The sequence below is a fragment of the Portunus trituberculatus genome, chromosome 34 (genome assembly GCF_017591435.1).
Source record: "Portunus trituberculatus isolate SZX2019 chromosome 34, ASM1759143v1, whole genome shotgun sequence".
NCBI classification, from domain to species: domain Eukaryota; kingdom Metazoa; phylum Arthropoda; class Malacostraca; order Decapoda; family Portunidae; genus Portunus; species Portunus trituberculatus.
Window position 1 is genome coordinate 5,307,246 of NC_059288.1, and position 12,071 is coordinate 5,319,316.

Consider the following 12,071-nt stretch of genomic DNA (forward strand, 5'->3'; position numbering starts at 1 on the left):
AAGATAGCTTATTATCACAGCTTTTCAAAGTGTCATGATACTAATAATACATAACAACATACTGGAAGCTTATAATTAATAGAAGGATCACAATAACGTCACCTGTAGCACTGCAAAGGAACAAAGGAACAAAGGATCTCTGAATGACTTAATGATACAAGGATGATACAGAGTTAACAAGCAGAAGCACCTTTCGATTCCGAGACTGAGGAAGCTTAGATCTGATACTCTTTGATACCCTCACTGCTTCAATAACACACTAACTCCCACCACTGTCTGTTTTCACTATCTTCCTAACACCATTAATTTCCAACTTCCTTTCAGTAACTTTCATAACCAGTAATCATCTGAACTCCTTTTCAATCACTGTCTATTTTCACTATTTTCCTAACACCATTAATCACTTGTTCGTTTGTTTTTTTCTCAGTAACTTTCATAACCAAAAAAAATTTCACTGCCTTTCTAATCTTCCTAACTCCTTTTCATTACTCACTATAACTTCTATCACCAACATGTCCTACTTTCACTCTTTTCCTAACACCATTAATCACTTTTCCTTTTTTCCTCAGTAATTTCCACTGCCTTTCTAATCTTAACTCCTTTTCATTATTCACTATAACTTCCATCACCAACAAAAGTCTTATCTACTTTCACTATTTTCCTAACACCATTATTCATCACTTGCTATTTCTATCAGTAACTTACATAATCACTACAAATTTCCACTGCCTTCCTAACTCAACTCTTCACTGCTTTCCTACCACTGTAACTACCATTACTATCACCTTTATTCATTTTCACTGCTTTCCTAATACCAATAACTTTCACAATCAACAATACGATTTTTTCACTGTCTTTCTAACCTAAGGACACACAGCTATGAACGGGAATGAGGGCAAAACATTTCAAAACAAAACCACTTTCCTTGTCTAAATAACCTCTCTAAATAATGCATATATGTCTGTTTACTCACTGAAAAACACAAGCTAGACAGTGTATAACAGAAAACACTAACATTTTCTCTCCATCTATTTTTTTCTATCTCTTTACCAGGTACTGACAGGGATAAGAGAGAGAAAATGGTGTGTGTGTGTGTGTGTGTGTGTGTGTGTGTGTGTGTGTGTGTGTGTGTGTGTGTGTGTGTGTGTGTGTGTGTGTGTGTATGGTACTTTGTCTGGCCATCCTGGTATAGATCGACTACTACTATTACTAATACTATCTGAAAGGGCTAGGAGAGAGAATAGTGTGTGTGTGTGTGTGTGTGTGTGTCTAACCCTGGACTACTATTATTTGACAGGACTAAGAGTGAGAATGTTGAGTGTGTGAGTGCGTGTTTGTGTGTGTGTCTGGCCCTGGTATGGACTGACTACTACTATTACTATCCAAAAGAGCTAAGAGTCAAAATGTTGAGTGAGTGTGTGTGTGTGTGTGTGTGTGTGTGTGTGTGTGTGTGTGTGTGTGTGTGTGTGTGTGTGTGTGTGTGTGTGTGTGTGTGTGTGTGTGTGTGTGTGTGTGTGTGTGTGTGTGTGTGTGTGTGTGTATGTTTGGGGTACCCTGTGTGTGACTGCCAGCCTGGTACAGAGATAGATCAAGTTCCTCTAAGCTTCCTCACCTCAATACAATAATGCTTGGCAGTGTAAAGTAAGTCTATCAATAAATTATCAGAGAATACATTAGGAATTCATACATAAAGAAATAAGAGTCATGAGGAAAGAATAATTAGTGTGATGTGTGTACCAAAGTTTTGAGCGTCGCTGAATGAAGAGAAATGACGAAAGAAAAAAAAAAATGTGTGAATCTGATTAATCGTTTTCTTTCAGTTGATTTTCTCACCCCAAGTAATCATTAGCATTAGTGAGGAATGAATCAGTTGTGCGCTCTCCTCTCTCTCTCTCATACGCGTGCGCGCACACACACACACACACACACACTCCATCTATCTTTCCAACTCACAAAAATACACACTTGACCTTTGTAACACACACACACACACACTAGGTAAATACATTCGAACACATATTATCTCTCATTCGCTCATACACACATACAAACATACATAAACTAGGTAAATATACACAAATGCACTTCTCTCACACTCCCACAAACTCTCTCTCTCTCTCTCTCTATCATTGCACAAATACACACACACACAGGCTTGCAAAAATTGGCACATTTTAAACCCCTCCTGCTTAAAACCAAATACCACATGCATTTCAGAACCGAATAACAAAACAAATAAAAAAAACCCAGCCAATTTCCATACAAACCCAACACTTTTTTCCTCTATCTACCCAACACACACACACATACGCACACACACAAACATACATACACATACAAACATACACACTTAACAACAGCAAGGCCATTTGACTAAGTGTCCATAACAATAAAATCACCCAGCACGCAGCAAGGAGGTGGCGGCGGCGGCGGTGGTGGTACTTGTGGTGGTGGTGGTGGTGGTGGAGTGTGTCTATGCCATGGCGCCAAACACTGGGTTGTGCCGGCAGATGCTCGGGCCCTTCTCCTCATACTCTGCCTTCGTGTGACAGACTTGGTAGAAATCAGGCTGGAAGTAAAAATGGACATAGTGATTAAAACAGAGTAATACTGATTGATGTGTGGGATTAATGAAGGACTTTTTCTTTCTTTTTTTTTATGTAAGGGGAGGAAAACTGGTCCAGGGTAACACAAAATGGGGAAAAAATGCCCACTTAGTTGCAGGTCTGACAGAATTAGCAAAAAAAAATAAATAAATAAATAAATGCCCACTTAATTGCACGGCTGAGAGAATTAGCAACAAAAAAAATAATAATAATGCAAAAATAAATAAATAAATAAAAATAAAAAGATAAATAAATATCTTGAAACCTCCCTCTTAAATGAAGTTAAGTTATGGGAAGTTGGAAATGCAAAAGAAAAGAGATATGCACTTCATGGCCAAGAAATAATGAAAAATATGAATATATCTTAGTAGTAAATAAATCAAGTAATGAAAAGCTCAAATAATCTTAGTGGCCAATAAAACTTTCATGGCCAGTAAAAAAAGACATGAAATAATGAAAAGTTTAAATATATATCAGTAGTAAACAAAAATTTCATGACCAGTGACCAGAACAGGACAAAAAGTAGTGAAAAGTTTAAAAATATCTTAATAATAAATAAACTCTCAAGGCCAGTAAGGAAAGGATAAGAAATAATGAAAAGTTTACACATTTCTGCATAGTAAATAAAACTTTCATGACCAAAAAATAATGAAAAGCTTAAATGTATCTTGATAATAAACAAAAAAACAAAAAAATTCATGACCACTAGGCAGAAAATGACAAATAATGAAAAGATTAAATATTTCTAGGAACGTAAAAAAAAAAAAAAAAAAAAAAAAGATTAATCACAAGTCACTATTGTCATCATTACCGTTGACGCAAGCATTGATCCTCCGAACCAGACGGCATAGCGCTGCATCTTGTGGGCGATGACATTCACGTCAATCGGCTTGGGCTGAAAAAAAATAATAAATAAAATAAACACTACTGGAAAATTAGTAAAACATTTGAGATATTTCTAAAGGGAGTATTAGCAAGCAGACTGACTGGTTAAGTGAAAGACTGACTCCTTTCTAAATAAATAAGAAAAGGAGAGAGAGAGAGAGAGAGAGAGAGAGAGAGAGAGAGAGAGAGAGAGAGAGAGAGAGAGAGAGAGAGAGAGAGAGAGAGAGAGAGAGAGAGAGAGATAGGTGGGCAGAACAACCACAACAACAAACCCATCATCCTACACCACTATCTTGCCTCACCATCATCCTTACCACAACAAACTTTAATCCTACACCACTATCTTGCCTCACTCTGCCCCTAACAAACCTTCATCCTACACCACTACCTTGCCTCACCTTAATCCGGCCGCCACTGAGCTGTTCCGTGATGCGCAGTCGAGCGTCAACAATGCGCTTTACATCTCGCTGCAGCCGCCGGTCAAAGTCCTTGAACATGGTGGAGCCACCGGACAGCACGATGTTCTTGTACAGCGGCCGGCGAACGTCAATGGGGCAGTTCTGGATCACGTTGTCCACCACCTCGCTGATCGGGGTGGTGAAGTCTGGATTGGCAAACTGGAAGAGGGAAGTATAGTGAGGTTATGTGAGATGAGGAGAGGTGAGTTGAGGTTAATTTGGGTTGGGTTGGCTTGGGGTTTGCAGCAGGGTTAAGGTAAGTTTGGTTAGATTAGGTAAAGGTTAAGTTTTAGTTTGGCTTGGGTTGGGCTAGGTTAGGTTAGGTGGTCTACTACAACTAATAACAATGTGAAAGACGTGTGTCCATATGTGTGCTAGTCAAGGAAACCCCACAACTACCAGGTCAATATAAACAGAGACAGACAGAGAAACACAAAGACAGACACAGAGACAGACAGATGCAGAGACAAACAGACAGACAGATGCAGAGACAAACAGACAGACAGAAACAAAGAAAAAGATACAGACAAACAGACAGATGCAGAGACAAACAGACAAACACAGAGACACACAGACAAATAGACAAACAGACAGAAAGGACAAACACAAGTGGGAGGCAGCAGCACACCACACACTCTCACCTCAGGATGGAAGAATATCTCAGGGCCCAGGAAGCGCTCGTAGCCAATGTCAATAGTGAAGGCCTGGTTGTTGACAGGGTTCTTGCCGTCGTATTTCTTGATCCACTTGGCCGGGTCACTGTCGTACTTGTTGAACTCCTTGGCGATGTCCGGACAGATGTAGCTGAACCTCTCTGTGTGTGGGAGGAAGGGGAGGGATGGCGGAATTTACTTAACAACATAGGAAGGTGCTGGAAACTATTAGGCCTCTCCTACACATCCCAGGAAATTATTAACCCCTTCAGTACCAGGACATTTACTTATTCATTCTGGTTATTATTTTGGCAATTTCATACAGCTTCAGAAACATATGTTGGGATTAGAATTGTAAAGACTTTGTCCATTAATCTTCTGACTTCCATAGATCTTTCCTAATGCAAATAAAATAGTCTAATTATATCCAAACTTCAAGGTAAAAATGTGTCCCAGTACTGAAAGGGTTAACAGTAACATCCTCAGAAACACAAAATACCAACAAGTCTTAACAGTAACGCCCTCAGCAACACAAATACCACCAAGAAGCAACACAAAGTCACCCTCCTCACCCTTGACAGCCTTGGCAGTCTCCATGCTCATCTGTGGGGGGATGTTTGGCTCCCTCTCCCTCAGCAGACTCTGTACAAAGTAGGTGATGTCCCTGCCGGCGATGGGGATGTGCTTGATGCAGCTTCCTATCACGTACCGTCAGCCTGTAAGTGTACCGGCGGACCTTTACAACACTGACACCTTTGATGTTTTTAATTTTTATTTATTGATCTTTTTTATCTTTTTTTTTTTTTATTTAAGGTAGACCAGCCAAGTGCAACAAAATTATGATAAAAAAGAAAGGAAAAGTCAACTGCAGTGCCAGTCCCCCAAGCAAGTTGAAAAGAAAATCACTTGAAAGGGGACTCCAAGGATGGTAAATGAGTCTCCTTCTCTTCTTTCTTTTGTGTGTGTGTGTGTGTTTTTATATTTATAATGGTAAGATTGATGAATATAAGTAAATAAGTAAAGAGATGAAGGACTGATAATACTGGTGATGGTGTTTTCGTGTTCATACTGGCAAGATTAATGAATGTAGAGTATATAAATAAATTAATAAATGGGTAAAATAAGAATACTAGCAGTGGATCATGATAACACTGATACCTTCAATGCTGAGTGTCTTTCTGTTTATTCAAAGATTAATGGATGTAGATCAATGCTGGTGTTTTTGTGTTTATACTGGCAAGATTAATGGATTCATAGGAGAATATAAGTACATCAATAAAGAGGTGAAAGACCGAGAATACTGGCAGTGGACCATTACAACACTGATACCGTCAATGCTGGGTGTTTTTGTGTTTATACTGGTAAGATTAATGGATGCAGAGTGTATAAGTGAATCAGTAAAGGGGTGAAAGACTGAGAATACTGGTTAACTCTTGCATTTGAGGGATGGGCAGAAAAGAATGGAAACAGGAAAGGGAGTTACAGTTTAGAGTGAAAAGGATCAAAGATTATGAATACTGGTTTTCATGTTTATACTGGCAAGAATAATGGATGCAGAATCAGTAAAGGGATGAAAGACTAAGAATACTGGTTGACTCTTGCATTTGAGATGGACAGAAAATAATGGAAACAGAGCAGGGAGTTACAGTTTAGAGTGGAAGGGCATGAAAGATTGAGAATACTGGTTAACTCTTGCACAAGGAGAATGACCAGGGAGTTTAGAGTGAAAATGGTGAAAGACTGAGAAAACTGGTTGACTCTTGCATTAGAAAGTTTGACAGTAAAGAATGGAAACAGGGCAGGGAGTTCCAGTTTAGAGTGAAAAGGATGAAAGATTAAGAAATTACTGGTTGACTCTTGCACTAGGGAGGTGGACAAAACAGTGACCAGAGAGTTCCAAATTAAAGAGAAAAGGCGTGAAAGATTGAAAATACTAATTAACTCTTGCACTGGGGAGGTGGACAGAACAGAATAGGCAGAGTTACAATAGTGAAAGAGATGAAAGACACAGGTTAACTCTTGCACTGGAGAGGTGGACAGAATAGTGATGAGCGTGGAGTGACAGTGAGTGAAGACAAGCCCCTGGACGCACCACAGGGATAACGTGCGTCACACCGTCGCCAGAGTCAATGACGGTGCCTGTGAGAGAGCGCTCCGTGGCCTGCCGTGACGCCCAGGATGCCGCCAGGGACAGCACGGCCTGCACTGCGATGTACAGCCCTGGCACATTGAACGACTCAAACATGATCTCTGAAAAAGGAGAGAAAAAAAATATATAACATTTTATGTGTGTGTTTGTGTGTCTATTAATAATGCATGTATTGTTGGTATACTGTGTGTGTGTATGTTTATTGATACTGCATGTATGTTAATGTGGTTTTCTTACACTTTCTCTAAACAAAGCTAAGTGTGTTGAAGGGAATACCCTGGGTACAGCTGGGGTAAACACTAATCCCATTCGTTTAGCTAACTCTCTCAGACCTGCTTGAGAATTGGCATCTAAGTGGGCCTTTTTGCTTAAGAGTTTTTGTTGCTCTTGGCCACATTTCCCCTATATAAAAGAATACAACTAGGTACACACACACACACACACACACACACACACACACACACACACACACACACACGGGCCAATACAGTGCAATCCCCATCATGGTGTGTACAATAAACCATTAGACTGGTGTGCTATTCTTAAACCTCCCCACCATCTCCACATGTATATTTTCAGCATGTATGAACTACAATTCAAATAAACCGTATACTATCATTATTATTACACACACACACACACACAGACGGATGGACAGACAGACGGACAGACAGACCTGCAGTGTATTCTCTGTTCTCTGGCGTGTTGAGCGGTGGTTCGGTGAGCAGGAAGTAGTGGTCCTCTGGCTCTGCTCTCAGGTACTTAAAGATGCACTGCTCCATAAACTTCTCCATCAAGTCCCAGTCCTCCACGATGCCATGTCTCACTGGGTACTGTCGGGGAGGAACTCTTGTACACACACACACACACACTTTATGAATTCACAGTATATTTATCTTTATGGTTTTATTCTTTAAAGGTCAATGGTTTCCTGTCTTCCTGGTGGCTTTTCTTCCTCCTCGCCTTGTCTAACCTAACACAACCTCCATCTCTATCCCTTGCCTCACACCATGAATAACCTAACCTTAACCTATCCCAGTCCAGCTCCGTGCCATAGTTGGTTAAGAAGGCTCATATTCAGGCTTCTGGTCTAGGCAGCCTGGGTTCGAATCCTTGCCAGACCAAGCTGCCTGGTGGGAGATGTACTGTTGACCCTCGGTAACTCAGACTAAGAGAGAGAAAGAATGGTCTGACAAACACAAATGTCCGACTTATACAAATCAATTCCCCTGAAAAAGCATCAGCTAAAGTAGTTGGAATAAACTCACCTCCCTACACCTGTGTTTCTCTTCACCTCCTCCTCCAATAATAATAATAATAATTCATTGGTTTATTTGCCAAACAAGTTACAAATGTATGCAGTGAAGTATTCTGACATGACAATTTGGCTGAATTATTTCAAAATAGTCAACAATTAAAACCATAATAAGAAAATAAGAGTAAAAATCATACAATAGATGTGTTTCCATGAGATAAAATATAGTAAAAAGTTCAGACCAAGATAAAAAAAAAAAAAAACATGAAATACACCTAATCTTCCCAAGTCTAGCTCTTCTTCAACTCCCCTCCTCCATCACACCTCACCTTGAGAGCATACCTGGTGGCGTCCCTATTCCTTACCTAATCAAACCTAACCTAACCTTTCTACCTATTCGTTACCTAACCTAATCTTACCTACCCCAGTCCAGCTCTCCCCTCCCCCAAGCCTCACCTTGACAGCATACCCGGTGGCGTCCATGGCCTCGTCGCCAATGAAGAAGTCGAGGTCCTCCACTCCCTTACAGAGGCGGCGCTGGGACTGCTCCCCCACCTTGGCCGTCTCCTTGATGGCCACCGCACTGGGAATGATCATTTGCGGTTCATGGTTCCCCGCAAACCCCAGCTTGGTGTATCTGAAGAAGGCAAGGCGGTGTGTGGGTCAGAATACGTAATGGGTTAGAAAAAAGGTCATTCAAGGCTGTGAGACAATGACGGATGAAAAAAAAAACAGGTTTTTCAAGACATTCAAAGTAGGGAGTGAAGGTGAGAAAATGGTGTTTTTGGAAATCAACACACTGCACCAAAAACAGAGTTAGGCTTCCTTTAGATATTTTTTTTATGTCCTGGCCTATAGTGCCTGTAGGTAACTTGAAGAGTATTTGGAAGTGTTGTTAAGCTTCTACCCATTAGTGGTAAAAGTAGTTTTATTTACAGTGGCAGCCATATCAAGGCCCATATCACCACCCAAGTGCATCTTTGGGTATCATAGTGACATGTAGGTAATTTTAAACCACTCAACACTAGGCTCATTTAGATATGTGGTTAGGTTAGGTTAGATTAGATTTAGGCTTAAGTTAGGTTAAGGTTGGATTAGGTTAGATTAGATTTAGGATTAGGTTAGGTTAAGGTTAGTTTTTTTGGGGGAGGGCTTAGTTGATGGGGGAAACTGAAATAGACCAAATTTTGTATTTCCCAAAACAGTGTAAGGAGACAAGTGACCACATTTGCCATACAAAGAACTTATAACTTTCAATTGTGTCTTGGAAGGTTGTGTTGAAATAAAGTGATTGAAAACTGTCTTGCATGCTAGCAGTGTTTTGTGGTGCATATAAATCTCTCTATCTGTGATGCTGTGGCAAAACAAAGGTTAATTAATACATCTAAGGTCATGTGGCACAGAAAAACTAGACAGTACATAGAAATTTTCACTTATGTTAAATTGCAAGGTGGCAGATTGAGTTAGGACAGCTGTGTTAGGGAAGCTGTATAGTATAAGGATCGATTAAAAAAAATAAATAAACAAAAAAAAGACATTATCAAGAACCTAAGACAATAAGCAAATAATATATATAAGTTATCAGTGTAGAAAAAACTAAACATACTGGAAATAAAACTCCACAAACCACCTAAACTCACCAAAACCCAATAAAAGAGACAGCCTCACCTAACAAGCAACACAGACCAGTAAACAAAACAATACAAACAACAAAATAACAACACAAACAGACAAACTGATAAGAGAAGTAACACCCATATCAGAGTGCCCCCTGTTTACACGCCCATATCTCCCTTATTTAAGCCACCCGCGCCCTCCTTACCCTGTGCCCACGTCCACAATACACGGCGGCAGGCGGCCCGTCATGGCGGCAGGTGCTGGGGGACTTGGTAGAGGTAAAAATAAGGGGTTATTGAGGTATTAGTCACTCCCTGGGCGTCACCAAAACACTTCCTCTGTGAGTGTCCCACCGGTGTGTGTTGACAGGATGACACTGCACGCTGATTGGCCGCCGCTTCACCTCGCAGGATGTCACTACGCGCTGATTGGCTAATGGCCTATGACGTCATTAAAATTCTGCGTGTTGATTGGTTAGTTCTCATTTCTCTTCCTCTCCCTCTTCTTTTGGACTTTTTATTCAGTGCTTTTAAGTAAAAATAATGTTGAAATATGTTATAATAAAATATTTGATGATGAATTAGCGAAAAAAATTGCGAGATTATTGTCATTGTGGGATGTGGATTTGCAGGCTCTGGCGCTCTTCTTCTTCTTGTGGCTGTCTTCCCGTGACAGAATGAGACTACACGGTGAATGGCTGGCCCTCTGTGCCGTCATAGAAATCTTATTTGTTGATTGGTTGGGTGTCATCTTTCTTCTCCTCCTCCTCCTCCTCCTCCTCCTCCTTATCCTCATCCTCTTCCTCTTCTTCTTCTTGCGGGCTTTCCCTTTCCTTATCCTGTATGTAAAAAGTTTAAAGAACTACTACTACTACTACTACTACTACTACTACTACTACTACTACTACTACTATTATTGCTACGTATTTATTCATTCATTTCATTTCATTTGTTTATTTTCATGTCATTCAAGCCACACCTCATTTCTCAATCCCAGAATGGTAGTAGTAGTAGTAGTAGTAGTAGTAGTAGTAGTAGTAGTAGTAGTAGTAGTAGTAGTAGTAGTTGTTGTTGTTGTTGATGTCCTTTAATGAGATTTATGAGAGTGGGGGAAGAAGGGCTAGGGAGGTGGTGCACGGGGAGTGAGGGAGGAAGAAGACAGTTTATGATACACTGATACATCAGAGGCAGCTGTAGACAAGCACAGCTGCCATGAAAAAAATAAATGATGACAGGTAACACTTGGTAGAAATACTGGAAGGAAAACCGCTTCACCAGGTAAGGAAGAGAAACTAATTAACTCGTTTGGCTTGCCTCGTGATGGATAGAAATGAACAGGTAAATAGATAGAAAGATAGACAGATACATAGCTAAGGTAGGTAGATAAATAGATAAATAAATAGATAGATAGATAGACAGATGCATACATAGATAGATAGAAAGATAGAAAAATAGACAGACGTACAGACAGACAGATGATAATTCAAAACAGCTAGGCATACATAAATAGACAGATAAACACATAGCTAGGGTAGGTAGGTAAACAGATGGATAGATACATACATACATAAACAGATAGATAAAGAAATAAATAGACATACAGATAGATAATTATTCAAACGCAGACATACATAAATAGATAGATGAATACATAGCTAGGGGTAGATATGTAAATAAATAGATAGATTGATAGATAGATACAAACATACATAGACACACAGAAAGATAAGGAAATAGACAGACATACAGACAGATAGATAATGTCTCAAAACACAGGGATACATAAAAAGACAAACATATACATAGCTAAGGTAGATAGATAGATTGATAGATAGATAAAAAAATAGACAGACATACAGACAGATATTTAATGACTCAAAAATACGTAAGCATGAAAGAGAGGGGGACGCACAGGTGTCTGGTCGCACCTGTCATAGTTCCACAGGTGAAGCACGCGATTATTTACTTCTAGCACAGCACACCACAAACCAGTTCACCACCAGTTGTGCTGCCATGGCGGTGTCTTGGGTGATACTGGTGATTCTAGTGCTAAACGTGGTGCTGGTGACTTCTTCCCCTACACCTGTTAACAATTACCAGGTCCTCGCAGGTCACCAGGTGTGTATTGATCTAGTTGTGGCACACAGGAAATGAAAAACACGCATCTTTAATCCATTTTATTTTTCTTGAATTTATTGATTGTTTTGGTACACACATAGTCTCTGTGTGTGTGTGTGTGTGTGTGTGTGTGTGTGTGTGTGTGTGTGTGTGTGTGTGTGTGTGTGTGTGTGTGTGTGTTTAGTGATGGTGGTGTTGATGGTGTTCGTGCTACTGCTACTATTACTACTACTATCAAGAATTTGTATAGCTATTTATTAGTGGTGGTGTAAGTCGATTACTACTACTACTACTACTACTACGACTACGACTACGACTACTACTACTACTA

The 12,071-nt window shown here is 40.0% G+C and overlaps 2 protein-coding genes across 2 annotated transcripts in view; one reads left to right on the plus strand and one right to left on the minus strand.

The window, feature by feature from the left end:
* Positions 1 to 1,469: 1,469 nt before the first annotated feature.
* LOC123512709 (actin-related protein 3-like) lies at positions 1,470 to 9,983 on the minus strand. Its single transcript, XM_045269252.1, is given in 9 exon segments — positions 1,470 to 2,569; positions 3,418 to 3,501; positions 3,890 to 4,108; positions 4,591 to 4,763; positions 5,175 to 5,318; positions 6,691 to 6,852; positions 7,428 to 7,584; positions 8,463 to 8,643; positions 9,829 to 9,983. Coding segments are annotated over 9 exon segments (1,260 nt in total). The 5' UTR covers positions 9,873 to 9,983; the 3' UTR covers positions 1,470 to 2,473.
* A 1,601-nt stretch (positions 9,984 to 11,584) lies between these two features.
* LOC123512711 (carboxypeptidase B-like) overlaps positions 11,585 to 12,071 on the plus strand; it is a 4,171-nt gene continuing 3,684 nt past the window's right edge. Inside the window, exon 1 of the mRNA XM_045269259.1 lies at positions 11,585 to 11,740. Within this exon, the coding sequence (XP_045125194.1) occupies positions 11,636 to 11,740 (105 nt within the window). The 5' untranslated portion in view covers positions 11,585 to 11,635. The remainder of the gene's footprint in view (positions 11,741 to 12,071) is intronic.